The 20,777-nt window shown below is 45.1% G+C and overlaps 1 protein-coding gene across 1 annotated transcript in view; it reads left to right on the forward strand.

Annotated features, from left to right (window-relative positions):
* Positions 1-20,777, forward strand: part of LOC124039043 (inactive heparanase-2-like) — a 120,593-nt gene that overhangs the window by 81,799 nt on the left and 18,017 nt on the right. Inside the window, exons 9-10 of the mRNA XM_046354923.1 lie at positions 14,449-14,594; positions 19,070-19,216. Coding sequence (XP_046210879.1) covers positions 14,449-14,594; positions 19,070-19,216 — 293 coding nt within the window. The remainder of the gene's footprint in view (positions 1-14,448; positions 14,595-19,069; positions 19,217-20,777) is intronic.

Raw genomic sequence — 20,777 nt, forward strand, 5'->3', positions numbered from 1 at the left:
TGATGGTAACTCTGACAGAGCTCCACAGAGCTCCTCTGTGGAGATGGGAGAACCTTCAGAAGGACAACCATCTCTGCAGCATTCCACCAATCAGGCCTTTATGGTAGAGTGGCCAGAAGGAAGCCACTCCTCAGTAAAAGGCACATGACAGCCTGCTTGGACTTTGCCAAAAGGCACCTTAAAAACAATATTATCTGGTCTGATGAAACCAAGATTGAACTCTTTGGCCTGAATGGCAATCGTCACATCTTTCGGAAACCTGGCACCATCCCTATGGTGAAGCATGATGAACGGAGCAGAGATCCTTGATGAAAACCTGCTCCAGAGTGCTCAGTTTGTCAGACTGGGGCAAAGGTTTACCTTCAAACAAGACATAGACCTTAAACACACAGCCAAGACAACGCAGGAGTGACTTCGGGACAAGTCTCTGAATGTCCTTGAGTGAACCCATCTCTGGGGAGACCTGAAATTAGCTGTGCAGCAACACTTCCCATCCAACCTGACAGAGCTTGAGAGGATCTGCAGAGAAGAATGGGAGAAACCCTCCAAATACAGGTGTGCCAAGTTTGTAGCGTCATACCCAAGAAGAATCAAGGCTGTTGTAATGCTCCGGAAGTCGTGGGTGTGGAGTCAAATGCAGGAGACAGAGTTCAATGCTGTGCGTCTTTTAATAGCACCAACGCACCACAGGGTGCTCACAAAAGTTACGTTCCCAAACACAGGGAATCAAAAAATACAATGGAAAAAATCACGACCAGGCACTAACACGTACCTCTACAACAGAGCCGAAGGTTACATTGAAATAATCCCGCACAACAACCAGGTGGGCCGGCTGTCTAATAAAGACAAACTAATTAACATGAACAGGTGCTACCACTAAACATACAAGGAGGGGGAGGAAAAACAATCAGTGGCAGCTAATAGGCCGGTGACGACGACCGCCGAGCTCCACCCGCCCGGGAAGGGGAAACACCCGCGGTCGGACTCGTGACAGTACCCCCCCCCTGACGCGCGGCTCCCGCAGCGCGCCGACACGGGACTCGAGGTCGCCCCGGGGGACGAGGTGCAGAGCATTTTTTAACCCATACGGCATGACGAGGTACTCATAGTGGCCGGATGTAGTACTAAATGCGGTTTTCCACTTGTCTGCCTTCCGAATACGCACCAGACTATACGCGCTCCTGAGATCCAATTTTGTGAAGAACTGCGCTCCGTGGAACGATTCCACCGCCGTAGCGATGAGAGGTAGAGGGTAACTATACCCCACTGTGATGGCGTTTAGACCTCTATAATCGATACACGGACGCAAACCTCCCTCCTTTTTCCTCACAAAAAAGAAACTCGAGGAGACGGGTGAATTGGAGGGCCGAATTTACCCCTGTCCCAGCGACTCCGTGACATATGTCTCCATTGCCAACGTCTCCTCCTGGGACAGCGGGTACACGTGACTCTTGGGAAGCGCAGCGTCTACCTGGAGATCTATCTTACAATCCCTTCCCGGTCGATAAGGTGGTAATTTAGTCTCTTTCACTTTACTGAAAGCGATTGCCAAATCGGCATACTCGGGGGGGAATGCACACCGTGGAACCCTGGTCTGGACTCTCCACCGACGTGGCACCGATGGAAACTCCCAAACACCTTCCAGAACACTCCTCTGACCACCCCTGGAGAACCCCGTCTCCACAAAATTTTAGGATTGTGCCGGGCCAGCCAGGGAGTCCCCAGCACCACTGGAAATGCAGGCGAATCAATAATAAAGAAACTGATACGCTCCCTATGATTCCCCTGCGTCACCATGTCCAGTGGGACCGTGGTCTCCCTGACCATCCCTGACCCTAATGGCCGGCTATCTAGGGAGTGCACGGGGAAAGGAGAATCTATCGGCACCAGCGGAACCCCTAACTTAAGAGCGAGTCCGCGATCCATAAAGTTCCCAGCTGCGCCTGAATCGACTAGCGCCCTATGCTGGGAAGAGGGGAAAAAGTGAAGGAAAAAGGTTAAGACAAACATGTGGCCAACAAGGGGTTCTGGGTGAGTTTGATGCTGACTCACCTGGGGTGACCGAGAAGCGTTCCGCCTGCCATCTCTACTCCCAGACGGACCCCCCCAGCACCGATCAGACGTGTGTCCTCTTCGACCACAGTTGGTGCAGGGAAGGCCTCCTCCTCCGGTACCCCTCGGTGCAGCCCCTCCCAACTCTATTGGAATGGGAGCGGAGGGGCTGGGTGGTGGAACGCACAGAAACCTCTCTGAACGTCCGCGGGCAGCCAGCAGATTATCCAGTCGAATGGACATGTCAATCAGCTGATCCAGTGACAGAGTGGTGTCCCGACACGCTAACTCCCGGCGGACGTCCTCTCGGAGACTACACCTGTAGTGGTCCATAAGGGCCCTGTTGTTCCACCCAGATCCGGCTGCCAAGGTCCGGAACTCCAGCGCGTAATCCTGGGCGCTCCTCCTCTCCTGCCTGAGATGAAATAGTCATTCTCCCACCGCTCGGCCGTCTAGAGGGTGATCAAACACGGCACGGAAGTGGCAGGAAAACTCTGTGTAGTGCTCCCGCGCTGAGTCTGGGCCATTCCAGACTGCGTCATTACACAGGTGCACCTTGTGCTGGGGACAATAAAAAGCCACTTTAAAATGTGTAGTTTTGTCACACAACACAATACCACAGATGTCTTAAGTTTTGAGGGATCATGCGATTTGCATGCTGACAGCAGGAATGCCTCCAGAGTTGTTGCCAGAGAATTGAATGTTAATTTCTCCACCTTAAGCTGCCTCCAACGTTGATTTAGAGAATTTGGCAGTACGTCCAACTGGCCTCACAACCACAGACCACGTTTAACAGTCCAGTCCAGGACCTCCACATCTGGCTTCCCCACCTGCGGGATCGTCTGAGACCAGCCAGCTGGACAGCTGATGAAACTGAGGAGAATTTCTGTCTGTAAAAAAGCCCTTTTGTGGGCAAAAACTCATTCTGATTGGCTGGGCCTGGCTCCCCAGTCAGTGGGCCTGGCTGCCAAGTAGGTGGGCCTATGCCCTCCAACTCCCATCCATGGCTGCACCCCTGCCCAGTCAATTGAAATCTATAGATAAGGGCCTAATGAATTTATTGAAATTGACTGATTTCCTTAAATGAACTGTATCTCAGTAAAATCTTTTAAATTGTTGCATGCGTTTATATCTTTGTAGGATGTAGGATCTTAATTTGATCACCCTGTTCACCCTGCAGGAAATGTAAAACGTGTTTTTGGCCCAGCACATGTGATGTTTGGGATGTGACCTCAGCTTAGTATATTAACCTGCTTCCTGGGTGGTTTGTCTGTTAAACTGATATGGGCCTCCCTCTGCTCTCCTCCTCTTTTCTCCCTGTTTATAGCTCCTGGTATGCCTCTCTTTTCAATATTTTATTGCTCTCACCCTCCCTTTTCGTCTCTCTCTCTCTATATCTCTCTCCATCTCTCTCTCTCGCTCTCTCTCTCTATATATATATATATATATCTCTATCTCTCTCTCTCTCCATCTCTCTCTCTCTCACTCTCTCTCTCTCCAGCATTTAAAGACACAGAGGGCTGTTGAAAAGATCTTGCTCATGTTTTCTGGTTGATTAAATGGTTATGTTGCTGTGTGTTACTATTTACTGCAGGTTTAAGTTTTAAAAAATGTATTACAGGGACAGTGCACATTTACACTTTTGCAATGTTTTTTTTGTGAAGGTGCAGTGTGTCTGATAGCAGACCCGCCCCTAATTAAAACGGACTGCACATTGTTAACCCCTCTCCTAATTAGAAGCATTCCAACTAGGGGTGAAACAGTACGTGTATTCATATTGAACCGTTCGGTACAGGGTCCACAGTACACGGTACGGTACGCACTCCGAACCGAACAATACATGAATCATATATTATAGCTAGGAAAAATAAATATATATATATAGTAAGTCAACTTACTGTATGGAAACTTCTGACCCACTGGATACAGTGAATTGTAAGTAAAATAATCTGTATTTAAACAATTGTTGGAAAAATGTATTGTGTCATGCACAAAGTAGATTTCCTAACCGACTTGCCAAAACTATAGTTTGTTAACAACACATTTGTGGAGTGGTTGAAAAATGAGTTTTAATGATTTTAATGATTCCAACCTAAGTGCATGTAAACTTCCGACTTCAACTGTATATTGTAAAAATAATATTATTGCATAAACCAATGGCGTATAAATGAACGTGGGAAAAATATGTTGTTTATCCTTTCTATGGCAGGTGATCCACTAGCGGAACCCCGCTAAAAAGGCAGAGTACGAAATTCAAAAATATTTTCTAGAAATATGTAACTTTCACACATTAACAAGTCCAATACAGCAAATGAAAGATCAACATCTTGTTAATCTACCCATCGTGTCCGATTTCAAACATTCTTTACAGCGAAAGCACAACATATGATTATGTTAGATCACCACCAAGTTAAAAAAAACAGCCATTTTTCCAGCCAAAGATAGGTGTCACGATCGTTGATTTGAGGAGACCAAAGCGCATGTCACGCCTTGGTCTTAGTATTTTGTGTTTTCTTTAATTATTTGTTCAGGCCAGGGTGTGACATGGGGTTATTGTATTGTCTTATTGGGATTTTGTAGGCATTGTGACTGTGGTTGATTAGGGGTGTGTCTAGTATAGGCTTGGCTGCCTGAGGCGGTTCTCAATCAGAGTCAGGTGATTCTTGTTGTCTCTGATGGGGAACCGTATTTAGGTAGCCTGGGTTTCACTGTGTATTTCGTGGGTGATTGTTCCTGTCTCTGTGTAGTTTCACCAGATAGGCTGTAATTAGGTTTCACGTTCCGTTTGTTGTTTTGTATAGTTATTTCATGTGTCACTTTTTCCATTAAAGTCATGAGTAACCACCACGCTGCATTTCGGTCCGACTCTCTTTCGACAAACGAAGAACGACGTTACAGCGCAGCGTGGTGTGAATGCATGCTTTAATGAAAGACGGAAAAAACACGAAATACACTAAAACAAGCTAACCAGACGAACGTGACTGCTATAGAAACAGAGTGCTAACATGCAACATCACATAGACAATAACCCACGAAATACCCAAAGAAGATGACTGCCTAAATATGGTTCCCAATCAGAGACAACGATAAACAGCTGCCTCTAATTGAGAACCAATCTAGGCAACCATAGACATACATAAACACCTAGATGGTAAACTACCCCATGAACCTACAAAACCCCTAGACAGTACAAAAACTCATACATCACCCATGTCACACCCTGACCTAACCAAAATACATAAAGAAAACAAAGAATACTCAGGTCAGGGCGTGACAATAGGAGTCACAAAAAGCAGAAATATAGATAAAATGAATCACTAACCTTTGATGATCTTCATCAGATGACACTCATAGGACATCATGTTACACAATACATTTATGTTTTGATTGATAATATGCATATTTATATCCAAACATCTCAGTTTACATTGGCGCGTTACGTGCAGTAATGTTTTGATTCTAAAACATCCAGTGATTTTGCAGAAATACTCATAATAAACATTGATAAAAGATTTATGTGTTATTCACAGAATTAAAGATAGACTTCTCCTTAATGCAACCGCTGTGTCATATTTAAAAAAAAACTTTACGGAAAAAGCATAATCTTAGAACGGCGCTCAGAGCCCAATCCAGCCAGAGAAATATCCGCCATTTTGGAGTCAACAGAAGTTAGAAATATTATAAATATTATAAATGATAAATTATAAATATTCACTTACCTTTGATGATCTTCATTTGTTCCATAAAGTTCCATAAAGTCCATCATTTATGTCCAAATAACCACTTGTTGTTAACGTGTTCAGCCCAGAAATCCATCTTCATGAGGTGCGAGCACTTTGTCCAGACAAAAATTCAAAGTTCCGTTACAGGTTGTAGAAACAAGTCAAACGATGTATGGAATCAATGTTTAGGATGTTTTAAACATAAATCATCAATAAGGTTCCAACCGGAGAATTCCTGTCTGAAGAAAAGCACTGGAACGAGAGCTAACTCTCTCGTGACCGCGCGTCATGAGACCAAGGCACTCTGTCAGACCACTGACTCAAACAGGTCTCATGAGCCCCTCTTTTATAGTAGAATTCTCAAACAAGTTTCTAAAGACTGTTTGACATCTAGTGGAAGCCGTAGGAAGTGCAACTTTACTCCATAGACACTGTGAGTTCGGTAGTCCAAGCTTTGAAAAACTACAAACCTCAGATTTCCCACTTCATTTTTCTCAGATTTTCGCCTGCCATACAGTATGAGTTCTGTTATACTCACAGACATCATTCAAACCGTTTTAGAAACTTCAGAGTGTTTTCTATCCAATACTAATACTAATATGCATATATTAGCATCTGGGACTGAGTAGGAAGCAGTTCACTCTGGGCACGCTATTCATCCAAAAGTGAGAATGCTGCCCCCTATCCCCTAAAGGATTTATAGTTGTCTGCAGTTCCACTCATGAGTTATTTTACTCCAGGGAGCACATTGCGCAGATACCGTCTTACCAGTAAAATTCATAGCGGCAGATGTTTGAAGTGGTCGAGCCGTGCTTCACTATTCTTTCCCGTACACATTTTGCCCAGACGTTAATACCTGCCTTACACAAAAAAACTAAATAACAACTTGAGAGCGAGTTGTCGGAAACACGGTCTGTTGCTCTAACAACAGACAGTTGGACGTCTAGAGCTACAGAGCTACTACCTACAGAGCTACTACCTTACTGTAACGGCTCATTCCATTACGGCAGAGTGGGAGATTAAAAGCCATGTCCTTCAAACACGTCCCCTTGAGAGGAGTCACACCAGTGTAAACCTGGGGGAAGAGCTAAGGGAAGTTGTTGCAATATGGAAGTTGGAGATGGATAATGTAACGGTTCCTGTGACCAGTGACAACACTAGAAATATTGTAAATGCAGTTGCACTAGCTGGACTGGGGCCACAGATAGGATGCCTTGTTCACGTTACCAATCTAGCATCTCAAAAAGAAATGTCAGTGAATCCAATCTCTCGCCTCCTAGCAAAGATCAGGAAGGTGGTATCCTTCTGTCATAAAAGCACAACTGCTGCACATGTTTCCAAGACAAAACAGGAGATGCTGGAGCTGCCAAACCACAAACGAATCCAAGATGTCCATACTAGATGGAATTCAAGCCATGAAATAGTTGAGAGATACCTTGAGCAGAAAGTTGTGGTGTATTCTACACTGACTGATCTAGCTGTGAGGAAGAATGTCAAAGATATTGTGAGTTTCTGAAAATGACATAAGACCAGCAGAGGAAGTTATCAAAGTGTGGAAACCTCTCAAAACAGTCACAACCCTGATCTGCACTGAGAGCATTTCATCAGTTTCTATGGTCCTGCTTATGAAAACAATGATCCTGAAATCAATGGTGACATCTGATGAAGGTGAACCCGTAGTAAGGGATGTCAAGACTGCTATCAGAGTTAACCTGGAGCCTAGATATGCTGACCCTGGTGTCCAAGACTTCTTACACAAGATCGCCGCTTTGGACCCCCGGTTCAAGTCCCTGCTGCACCTTGATGCTGCTGCTCGTCTGAGAGTCGACACTGAACTCACAGCAGAGATTGTGACCAATATACAACAGGTATTGTTTTTATTTTGTTCGTGTGACATTTATTATTTTATTAATTTGTGATTTAACAATTAATTATACAGTAATAATTGTAATTGTCATAATAGTGTATGATACATATTTCTAACAATAAATCACATTTTTAAAGACACTTTAAAGACACTTCATTTTCATCTAATTTAATTGTGCAGGGTCAAGCCACAGACACCACAGGAGCTAACCCCTCTCCAGAGACGGCAGACGACAGACGTTCTCCTCCAGAAAAGAAGTCTGCCATGGCTGAGCTTTTTGGGGAGTTGTTCACGACCCAGGAGCAGGGAACAAAGTCAAAGGTCAAGGAGGAGGTGACCTCATACAGGGAAGGGGACTGTATTCCCCTGGATGCTGATCCACTTACATGGTGGAAGACCAACGAGTTAATATACCCTCATGACCTCTGTCCCCAGCGAGAGGGTATTCTCCACAGTGGCTCACATTGTCACAGCTACCTGGTTGTGCTTGGGAGCTCTGTCCCTAGTGAGAGGATATTCTCCACAGTGGCTCACATTGTCACAGCTACCTGGTTGTGCTTGGGAGCTCTGTCCCTGGTGAGAGGGTATTCTCCACAGCGGCTCACATTGTTACAGTAAGCCAATCTGTGATCACTGCAGATAATGTGGATAGTTCCTTAAATAAGCTGAAAATGTTCCAAAGCCAAGCAACTGTACTGCACCATTCCCAGGAAGTTGTGGGAAGGTAGTATGTAAAATAACCACAGGACAACCATGCTCTCACCAAGCTCTAAGAAACATGGCTCTCAGAACGTTATGTTCTAGCTGGGAACTTATAAACTGATCTCTTCAGACTATACCACATTCTCAGGGTGGACTATCCACTCTTCATCCCTGGGTGTATTCTCTCCCTGCTCTCCAGATGTATAACTGGGATAACCGTAGATTTCTCATTCACATCTCCATCTCTCTATGTTAGTAAATCAGATACACAGAATTGCCTGGTTGAACCTGCTCATTAATCATAGTTCTGACTGATCACACCTCTGTGGAGGTCAGGAAGTTTATCTGACCTCATGGGTTATGTCTCTTGGAAACCAGGTTAGGCCAATCTATACAGACTGATAGACTCATAGAATACGAGGCTCTAACGTAGATTTTACACAGTGTAAAAGGATAATAAAATAGTTTCTCCAGTGTTTGATATTATCTCTCTTTCCAGCTGGCTAGAGAGAGGCACTCATAATTACAGTCTACTCTCCAAGGCTCTCACTCCAAGAACCACAGTCTACTCTCCAAGGCTCTCACTCCAAGAACCACAGTCTACTCTCAAAGGCTGTCACAGCAAGAACCACAGTCTAATCTCCAAGGCTCTCACTCCAAGAACCACAGTCTACTCTCCAAGGCTCTCACTCCAAGAACCACAGTCTACACTCCAAGGCTCTCACTCCAAGAACCACAGTCTACTCTCCAAGGCTCTCACTCCAAGAACCACAGTCTATACTCCAAGGCTCTCACTCCAAGAACCACAGTCTACTCTCCAAGGCTCTCACTCCAAGAACCACAGTCTACTCTCCAAGGCTCTCACTCCAAGAACCACAGTCTACTCTCCAAGGCTCTCACGCCAAGAACCACAGTCTACTCTCCAAGGCTCTCACTCCAAGAACCACAGTCTACTCTCCAAGGCTCTTACCTGAAGAATCACAGTCTACTCTCCAAGACTCTCACTCCAAGAACCACAGTCTATACTCCAAGGCTTTCACTCCAAGAACCACAGTCTATGATGCAAGGCTCTCACCCCAAGAATCACAGTCTACACACAGTCTAAATCTACAGATCTCTGCCTAATAGTGTGTGCTCTGTTCCCAGCTGCCCCTGTCTATAGGCCTGTCTTTAGGCCTGTCTATAGGCCTGTCTATAGGCCTGTCTATAGGCCTGTCTATAGGCCTGTCTATAGCCCTGTCTGTAGGCCTGTCTATAGGTCTGTCTATAGGCCTGTCTGTAGCCCTTGTACACTTCTGTTCTGTACTCCTACAGTACTCTGGGCTCTCCCAATAGCGGAGCAGCAAATTAAGTTAAAACCTGGCCTGGAAAAAAAAATAAGCCCTTAAATGTTGCCATATGTAGGATTGCATGGGAACTTCCTGACACACACACATGTTGTTCAGAACCTCTGGTGAGGTGTTGAGTCTGGGGAAAGAGGAGAGGGGCATGACAGGGGAGTGAGCAGAGAAGACAGGGGCATAACAGAGGAGAGGAGAGAAGACAGGGGCATAACAGAGGAGAGGAGAGAAGACAGGGGCATAACAGAGGAGAGGAGAGAAGACAGGGGCAGAACAGAGGACAGGAGAGAAGACAGGGGCATAACAGAGGACAGGAGAGAAGACAGGGGCATAACAGAGGACAGGAGAGAAGACAGGGGCATAACAGAGGACAGGAGAGAAGACAGGGGCATAACAGAGGACAGGAGAGAAGACAGGGGCATAACAGAGGAGAGGAGAGAAGACAGGGGCATAACAGAGGAGAGGAGAGAAGACGGGCATAACAGAGGAGAGGAGAGAAGACAGGGGCAGAACAGAGGACAGGAGAGAAGACAGAGGAGAGGAGAGAAGACAGGGGCATAACAGAGGAGAGGAGAGAAGACAGGGGCATAACAGAGGACAGGAGAGAAGACAGGGGCATAACAGAGGAGAGCAGAGAAGACAGGGGCATAACAGAGGGAGAGAGAGAGAAGACAGGGGCATAACAGAGGAGAGGAGAGAAGACGGGACAGGGGCATAACAGAGGAGAGGAGAGAAGACAGGGGCATAACAGAGGAGAGGAGAGAAGACAGGGGCATAACAGAGGAGAGGAGAGAAGACAGGGGCATAACAGAGGAGAGGAGAGAAGACAGGGGCATAACAGAGGACAGGAGAGAAGACAGGGGCATAACAGAGGACAGGAGAGAAGACAGGGGCATAACAGAGGAGAGGAGAGAAGACAGGGGCATAACAGAGGACAGGAGAGAAGACAGGGGCATAACAGAGGAGAGGAGAGAAGACAGGGGCATAACAGAGGAGAGAAGACAGGGGCATAACAGAGGAGAGGAGAGAAGACAGGGGCATAACAGAGGAGAGGAGAGACGACAGGGGCATAACAGAGGACAGGAGGGTAGAAGAGTAGAAAAAAAGAGGAGAGGTGCTGAGACCACTGTAAAGTTGTGTGCTTTGCTCTGCCAGGGGGTTGACATGTAAATAAATGGCCAAGGCTCCCATGTCTTTGCTGAGAGGGCAGTGTGGTATTCTATTGTATTTTTCTCTTCAGTATTTCAACCAGTTTTTTTCCCAGGCATATTTCCCACAACAGTTACATTTTTGACTTTCATTTTATTTGACGTTCACATTGATCCTGCAGCTAAGTAAACATAACAAAGACTAGTAATAGCTCCTCGCTGTGGGATCCAATAGTATATATTATATTGTCTCTTTCAATAAAGACTGAAGCATCGGTATCCAGCTTCTAACCCTGGTCTGGACATCATTGTAACTAGGCACCAGTACAGCGTCTCTGGTCTGGACCTCATTGTAACTAGGCACCAGTACAGCCTCTCTGGTCTGGACATCATTGTAACTAGGCACCAGTACAGCCTCTCTGATCTGGACATCATTGTAACTAGGCACCAGTACAGCCTCTCTGGTCTGGACCTCATTGTAACTAGGCACCAGTACAGCCTCTCTGGTCTGGACATCATTGTAACTAGGCACCAGTACAGCCTCTCTGGTCTGGACATCATTGTAACTAGGCACCAGTACAGCCTCTCTGGTCTGGACATAATTGTAACTAGGCACCAGTACAGCCTCTCTGGTCTGGACATCATTGTAACTAGGCACCAGTACAGCCTCTCTGGTCTGGACCTCATTGTAACTAGGCACCAGTACAGCCTCTCTGGTCTGGACATCATTGTAACTAGGCACCAGTAAAGCCTCTCTGGTCTGGACATCATTGTAACTAGGCACCATTACAGCCTCTCTGGTCTGGACATCATTGTAACTAGGCACCAGTACAGCCTCTCTGGTCTGGACATCATTGTAACTAGGCACCAGTACAGCCTCTCTGGTCTGGACATCATTGTAACTAGGCACCAGTACAGCCTCTCTGGTCTGGACATCATTGTAACTAGGCACCAGTACAGCCTCTCTGGTCTGGACATCATTGTAACTAGGCACCAGTACAGCCTCTCTGGTCTGGACATCATTGTAACTAGGCACCAGTACAGCCTCTCTGGTCTGGACATCATTGTAACTAGGCACCAGTACAGCCTCTCTGGTCTGGACATCATTGTAACTAGGCACCAGTACAGCCTCTCTGGTCTGGACATCATTGTAACTAGGCACCAGTACAGCCTCTCTGGTCTGGACATCATTGTAACTAGGCACCAGTACAGCCTCTCTGGTCTGGACATCATTGTAACTAGGCACCAGTACAGCCTCTGGTCTGGACATCATTGTCTGGCACCAGTCAGCCTCTCTGGTCTGGACATCATTGTAACTAGGCACCAGTACAGCCTCTCTGGTCTGGACATCATTGTAACTAGGCACCAGTACAGCCTCTCTGGTCTGGACATCATTGTAACTAGGCACCAGTACAGCCTCTCTGGTCTGGACATCATTGTAACTAGGCACCAGTACAGCCTCTCTGGTCTGGACATCATTGTAACTAGGCACCAGTACAGCCTCTCTGGTCTGGACATCATTGTAACTAGGCACCAGTACAGCCTCTCTGGTCTGGACATCATTGTAACTAGGCACCAGTACAGCCTCTCTGGTCTGGACATCATTGTAACACACCAGTACAGCCTCTCTGGTCTGGACATCATTGTAACTAGGCACCAGTACAGCCTCTCTGGTCTGGACATCATTGTAACTAGGCACCAGTACAGCCTCTCTGGTCTGGACATCATTGTAACTAGGCACCAGTACAGCTGGTCTCTCTGGTCTGGACATCATTGTAACTAGGCACCAGTACAGCCTCTCTGGTCTGGACATCATTGTAACTAGGCACCAGTACAGCCTCTCTGGTCTGGACATCATTGTAACTAGGCACCAGTACAGCCTCTCTGGTCTGGACATCATTGTAACTAGGCACCAGTACAGCCTCTCTGGTCTGGACATCATTGTAACTAGGCACCAGTACAGCCTCTCTGGTCTGGACATCATTGTAACTAGGCACCAGTAGAGCCTCTCTGCTTTTCCCGCGTGTTCTTTTACTGCTTTTAATTGAGGTGAATACTGTTATAATTTTGGATTTGCATTGAACTGGTATCTTAAATTCTGTTTCTGTTCTGTACAACTGTTAGATGTAGGGGAGTGTTTTGCCACCTCTGCATCTCTACAACCCCTGTTCTGACATACACATCTCCAGGATGTGATCATTTAGCCTCTTATAGTCTAAGACCTGTCTGAGTCCGTTCTACTAAGCTATATGGAATTGTTTAAGAATGTCATACCAAGGATCGTTTAGCTATTTTATTTAGAATTTTAAGACCCCTGGAAGTATCCCCCCGAAACAAAATGTTGACGACAATTTTTGGAGGCCTTATTGCTATTAGGCCATACAAACACATCGAATAACAGATTCACTACATGGAAAAACATTCCCAAAATATCAAAAGGAAGTTTGTTCTGAAGTGTCTGTCCTATATCTGAGAGATATAAGAAAGATCAGGAAACACACATTTTGTTGGCACTAAACAGTCTCCATATATACATGAATTCAACTGATACCAGGGGAAGTCTTGTGAGGCCTGTGGGTGTCCTAGAGCAACTCAACTGACATGTTCGTGTAGAGGGTCATAATAGTTTGTAGGCCAAACCATTCGGGTGCTACAGACGATTTTGTGAGAAGGTCCGACAAACACTGCTCTAGCTCTGTCACATTTCACCCCAGATGTCTTCTGGTCTGAAAAACACCTCTCTAGCTCTGTCACCTTTCACCCCAGATGTCTTCTGGTCTGACAAACACCTCTCTAGCTCTGTCACCTTTCTGTCACCCCAGAGACAAACACCACTCTAGCTCTGTCACCTCTCACCCCAGATGACAAACACCACTCTAGCTCTGTCACCTTTCACCCCAGATTCTGGTCTGACAACCACCACTCTATCTCTGTCACCTTTCACCCCAGATGTCTTCTGGTCTGACAACCACTGCTCTAGCTCTGTCACCTTTCACCCCAGATGTCTTCTCTGTCATCTCTGTCACCTTTCACCCCAGATGTCTTCTGGTCTGACAACCACTGCTCTAGCTCTGTCACCTTTCACCCCAGATGTCTTCTGGTCTGACACACACTGCTCTAGCTCTGTCACCTTTCACCCCAGATGCAGAAGTGTGACATAGTGGATGCGGTGGATTGAGACGCATCCAAGGAAAAAAGAACAGATATCTCAATCAAGCTTAAACTGAAAGATGTTCATGGGGATTTGTATTCTGCTCATTGGATTTCAGTGGGGGCGTGGACATTGACACTAGTTAGCTTGACCTTATGTAGTTGTTGACATGTCAATTGCCCCAGTGGAACACAATGGAACAGGGAACATTACTATGGTAGCTCATGCTTAATTTGCGATCTGATTATGCATGCTGTGTTTGGCTTTGCACTGTGTAACAGGTGTGTGTGTGTGTGTGTGTGTGTGTGTGTGTGTGTGTGTGTGTGTGTGTGTGTGTGTGTGTGTGTGTGTGTGTGTGTGTGTGTGTGTGTGTGTGTGTGTGTGTGTGTGTGTGTGTGTGTGTGTGTGTGTGTGTGTGTGTGTGTGTGTGTGTGTGTGTGTGTGTGTGTGTGTGTGTGTGTTCCAGGACTATTGGTTCTCACTGGTGTTCAAGCGTCTGGTGGGCCCCAGGGTGTTGGCGGTGCGGGTAGCAGGCTTGCAGAGGAAGCCACAGCCAGGGAGGGTCATCCGAGACAAACTACGCATTTACGCCCATTGTACCAGCTTCCACAAGTAAGTTCTGCAGCCCTGTACCAGCTTCCACAAGTAAAAACCAGAGCCATATACTGTACCAGCTTCCACAAGTAAAAACCAGAGCCATGTACTGTACCAGCTTCCACAAGTAAAAACCAGAGCCATATACTGTACCAGCTTCCACATGTAAAAACCAGAGCCATATACTGTACCAGCTTCCACAAGTAAAAACCAGAGCCATATACTGTACCAGCTTCCACAAGTAAAAACCAGAGTCATATACTGTACCAGCTTCCACAAGTAAGTGCTGCAGCCCTGTACCAGCTTCCACAAGTAAAAACCAGAGCCATATACTATACCAGCTTCCACAAGTAAAAACCAGAGCCATATATTGTACCAGATTCCACAAGTAAAAATCAGAGCCATATACTGTACCAGCTTCCACAAGTAAAAACCAGAGCCATGTACTGTACCAGCTTCCACAAGTAAAAACCAGAGCCATATACTGTACCAGCTTCCACAAGTAAAAACCAGAGCCATATACTGTACCAGCTTCCACAAGTAAAAACCAGAGCCATATACTGTACCAACTTCCACAAGTAAAAACCAGAGTCATATACTGTACCAGCTTCCACAAGTAAAAACCACAGCCATATACTGTACCAGCTTCCACAAGTAAAAATTACAGCCATACACTGTACCAGCTTCCACAAATAAAAACCATAGCCATACACTGTACCAGCTTCCACAAGTAAAAATTACAGCCATACACTGTACCAGATTCCACAAGTGAAGATTACAGCCATACACTGTACCAGATTCCACAAGTAAAGATTACAGCCATACACTGTACCAGATTCCACAAGTAAAGATTACAGCCATACACTGTACCAGCTTCCACAAGTAAAGATTATAGCCATACACTGTACCAGATTCCTTCCACAAGTAAAGATTACAGCCATACACTGTACCAGCTTCCACAAGTAAAGATTATAGCCATACACTGTACCAGCTTCCACAAGTAAAGATTACAGCCATACACTGTACCAGATTCCACAAGTAAAGATTACAGCCATACACTGTACCAGATTCCACAAGTAAAAACCAGAGCCATATACTGTACCAGCTTCCACAAGTACAAATCAGAGCCATACACTGTACCAGATTCCACAAGTAAAGATTACAGCCATACACTGTACCAGATTCCACAAGTAAAGATTACAGCCATAGACTGTACCAGCTTCCACAAGTAAAGATTATAGCCATACACTGTACCAGATTCCACAAGTAAAGATTACAGCCATACACTGTACCAGCTTCCACAAGTAAAGATTACAGCCATACACTGTACCAGATTCCACAAGTAAAGATTACAGCCATACACTGTACCAGATTCCACAAGTAAAAACCAGAGCCATATACTGTACCAGCTTCCACAAGTAAAGATTACAGCCATATACTGTACCAGATTCCACAAGTAAAGATTACAGCCATACACTCTACCAGATTCCACAAGTACAATTTTGTAAGTACAATTTTGGCCTAAGGACAAAGATTAGTTTGGTGGCTAAAAAGCACTCAAAGCTCAGACTTCTATGGCTTGTCCCATTTTCCTTACCTTGGTGTTACATTCTTAATAGATTCACAGACACCTGAGGCACGGTGTCTAGTCACTGTGTCTAGTCTCTCCTGCACTATAGCCCATTAATAAGCCACTCTAGCCATGATAAATCACATTAATTACCCAGCCTGCCACAATTCTGCCTGGTCAGCTCATAAATAACCCTCATCCAGACTACTCAGTCTTTCAGAGCGGCCAGGCCATAAAACATAACAGGTATCACTTATCAGGTGTGTGAGGGACTCTTCTCTTTGTCAAAGAGGCGGCAACAGTCCTTTATCTCAGCTCGGATTGGTTGGAGGGGGTTTTGGGGGAGTGTGAGGGGAGATGGAAGTACAATGGGTACGTCTGTCCCAGAATAGATAAAGAGCAGCACCATCCCCCTGTTTCCCCTGTTCAAGGTTATCATTTCACCCAGCCGTACGTGATGTGTAACAGGTCAGCAGCAGAGATTTCAGCACCAGGCTAGACTTACTGCCCTCTGTCCCATCCATACACACACGGCTCAGTTACATCTGTTCACCTGGCTCCGCACACCACATTATCTATATGTAATAACTATGTTCTATATTTTTTATTGAATATACAATAAACACCTATAAGCGTTTATCAATCTTCCATCTTTGCTGGTGAACATTTTCTTTGATCTTTCTCCTCAGGTCCAGGCCATTGGTTGTGTCCCTGTTCTATTCCATCTCAGTTGCAGGTGTGGTGTAGAGAGCAGTAGCGTAATGATACACTCTAGGGACTCGGGATCTACTGATACAGACACACCTCACATCTGATCTGTTACCCACGGTGTGGCCTGTTGACAGATCTGCAGAGATTTTAAATAGTTGTCATCCAATGCTTTCCATGTTGCAGCTGGAAGGATAGGACGCCTTTTATGATGGGAGCCTTTAGCCCCTGGCACTTATATCTGGATCTCAACAGTCATCCTCCTTTAACCAGTTAGCAGTTTCAGTACGCTTTTGCTATCAAGGGTATTGTATTCTTCTCGCCACTTCGCCAGTTAGCAGGTTAAGTACTCTGTTGCTACCAAGGGTATTGTATTATTCTAGCCAGTTAGCCAGTTAGCCAGTTAGCCCATTATTGGTTTCAGTACTCTTTTGCTATCAAGGGTATTGTATTATTCTAGCCAGTTAGCCAGTTAGCCAGTTAGCCTATTATTGGTTTCAGTACTCTTTTGCTATCAAGGGTATTGTATTCTTCTAGCCAGTTAGCCAGTTAGCCAGTTAGCCCATTATTGGTTTCAATACTCTTTTGCTATCAAGGGTATTGTATTCTTTAGCCAGTTAGCCAGTTAACGGTTTCAGTTCTATTTTGGGTATTGTATTCTTCTAGCCATTTAGCAGTTTCTAGCTTTCCAGACATTTAGTGGTTAGCATGGTCTGTTTCACTCTAAACCAATGCTTCAGCATCAAACAACGTAAAGGTTGTTTACTTTCCTGCTTCTAATGCCTCAGAACCTCATCTTTTTGAAATCCTGGACTGTCTTTATCCCTCTCTCCATCTCTTCATCTAGTCTATCGGTATCTAACACTCCATCTCTTTCTGTCTGATACATCCCAGCCCTGAGCAATGTTTGGCATAAGGCTTCAATAGTTGAGCAGAAGAAATGTTCCAGGGCTGAATGATCACACTGTCTGACACAAAGACAGACAGACGTTCTGTTTACAGACGTGACCAACCCTGATTCTAATCTGTTCTCTTTCCATGTGTCTATGTTTGCATTTTTCAAGTCACTTGAATCGGCTCTCTGTGGGTCTGCTCAGCATTTCCTTGTTGTACGATTAGGTGTAGAAATGGAGAGTGAACAAAAACCTCAAGCCGTGAGAGCTGGAGAATGAGAGAGATGGAGAGATTGCTAATCAGAGAAGGATCGCTAATCGACCGATCTGATAAAGCCCAATCCTGACCCTTAACAATGTGGTCCTCTGAAACCTATGGTGCACACACACACACCCTAAAACCTATGGTGCACACACACACACACACACACACACACACACACACACACACACACACACACACACACACACACACACACACACACACACACACACACACACACACACACACACACACACACACACACACACACACACACACACAGAAACATATGGGACCACTCCAGTTGTGTTGATCTAGTGTTGATCTAGCCTTCATATTATGTAGTGTATTACATGTTATCATGTTTTTCTTATCTTTGGCCAATATTCCCTAAATCCTCTCCCCAGCACTCTGAACACATGCAGTGTTGTCTGTGTAATTCTAGGAGGTCAGTCCCACACTTTCACACCCTCCAATACATCCCTAATGTGATGTGAGTAGAGACTACAGGTCTTAGGTCTTGAGCATATCAAAACATATTAGATCCATTCAATCTTGGCATATACCACAGTATTATGAAATGTACTGTAAATATCTAGAAAAAGGGCTAAGAGGGCAATGGAAGAATAACACAAAATATAGTTTTATCTGGACTTATAAACTAAACATAAATAATAGGTTCAGGATTGTTATAAAGATAATATATTACAGTGAATTTCTGGAATGCTTGGAACACATTTGATTTTGATTCCCGAGTGTTTTGATCCTGTTATTAAAAGGTCCGACAGAGCCTTTACTCTGTTTTCAACATGTCTGTTCTCCTGTTCAGTTACTGGCCTTTCTATTGTGCAGAGGAAGACACTATAGAGCACCTTACAGATCTAGATAGACATAGTGAGACAAGGGGAGTGAGAAACCAACAAAAGGTAGTCTCTGCAGTGGGGGGGGGGTGATGCTTAGTATTTTGGGACTAATTCATGCGATTAGAAGACCAACAAGAAGACCATTAGAACTAATATTTGTGTTTACCATTAATTTAGAATGCTTCTCTTCCTTCCAGTCATAACTACGTGAAAGGGTCCATAACGATCTATATCATCAACCTGCATCGGTCCAGGAAGAAAATCAAGCTGGCGGGAACCTTACGTAACAAGACTGTCCATCAGTACCTGCTGCAGCCCTACGGGACAGACGGACTACACGCCAGGTCAGTAGTGCATAGCAGGGGTGTGATACACACTCACACATACCACCCAGGTGGATTACCATGAATGGTACTCAGAGCATGCACTGAACAACTGGCAACTGTCTTCACTGACATTTTCAACCTCTCCCTGACCAAGTCTGTAATACCTGCATGTTTCAAATAGACCACCATAGCCCCTGTGCCCAAGAAGGCAAAGGTAACCTGCCTAAATTACTACGTCGGTAACCATGAAGTGCTTTGAAAGGCTGGTCAAGGCTCATATCAACACAATCATCCTGGAAACCCTAGACCCACTCCAATTCGCATTCCGGCCCAACAGATCCACAGATGATGCAATCTCAATCGCTCTCCACAATGCCCATTCCTACCTGGACAAAAGGAACACCTATGTAATAATGCTCTTCATTGACTACAGCTCAATGTTCAACACCATGTTGCCCACAAAACTCATCACTTTGAGCAAGACAAAGAAGCTGATTGTGGACTACAGGAAACGGAGGGCCAAACACGCCCCCATTCTCATATATGGGGCTGTAGTGGAGCGGGTCGAGAGTTTCAAGTTCCTTGGTGTCCACATCCCCAACAAATTATCATGGTCCAAACACACCAAGAAAGTCGTGAAAAGGGCATAACAACAAATTTTTCCCCTCAGGAGAATGAAAAGATTTGCCATGCGTCCCCAGATCCTCAAAACGTTCTATAGCTGTACCGTCGAGAGTATCTTGACCAGGTACATCCCTGCCTGGTATGGCAACCGTAAATCCTACAGGGGATGGTGCGTATGGCCCAGTAAATCATTGGGGCCAAGCTTCCTGCCATCCAGGACCTACAGTGGGGAGAACAAGTATTTGATACACTGCCGAATTGGCAGGTTTTCCTACTTACAAAGCATGTTTTATTTTTTTAATTTGATTTTACCTTTATTTAACCAGGCAAGTCAGTTAAGAACAAATTCTTATTTTCAATGAAGGCCTAGGAACAGTGGGTTAACTGCTTGTTCAGGGGCATCACGACAGATTTGTACCATGTCAGCTCGGGGGTTTGAACTTGCAACCTTCCGGTTACTAGTCAGCTCGGGGGTTTGAACTTGCAACTTGCAACAGTCTAACCGGTCTGTGAGAGACAGAATTCATACTAGTTGGTAGGTGATCAAATGCTTATGTCATGCAATAAAATGCAAATGAATTACTTAAAAATCATACAATGTGATTTTCTGGATTTTTGTTTTAGATTCCGTCTCTCACAGTTGAACTGTACCTATGATTAAAAATTACAGACCTCTACATGCTTTGTAAGTAGGAAAACCTGCAAAATCGGCATTGTATCAAATGCTTGTTCTCCCCACTGTATATACTAGGCGGTGTCAGAGGAAGACCCAAAGAATTGTCAGACTCCAGTCACCCAAGTCGTAGACTGCTTCTCTCTGCTACCGCACGCCAATCATTATCGGAGCACCAAGTCTAGGTCCAAATGGCTCCATCCCGGATCCGGGATCGTGACTTCAGCTCAAGCTCTTTACCATAACGCACAATGCACAAAAATATTGCTAAAAATATTTAAC

The sequence above is a fragment of the Oncorhynchus gorbuscha genome, linkage group LG07 (genome assembly GCF_021184085.1).
Source record: "Oncorhynchus gorbuscha isolate QuinsamMale2020 ecotype Even-year linkage group LG07, OgorEven_v1.0, whole genome shotgun sequence".
In the NCBI taxonomy this organism is placed as follows: domain Eukaryota; kingdom Metazoa; phylum Chordata; class Actinopteri; order Salmoniformes; family Salmonidae; genus Oncorhynchus; species Oncorhynchus gorbuscha.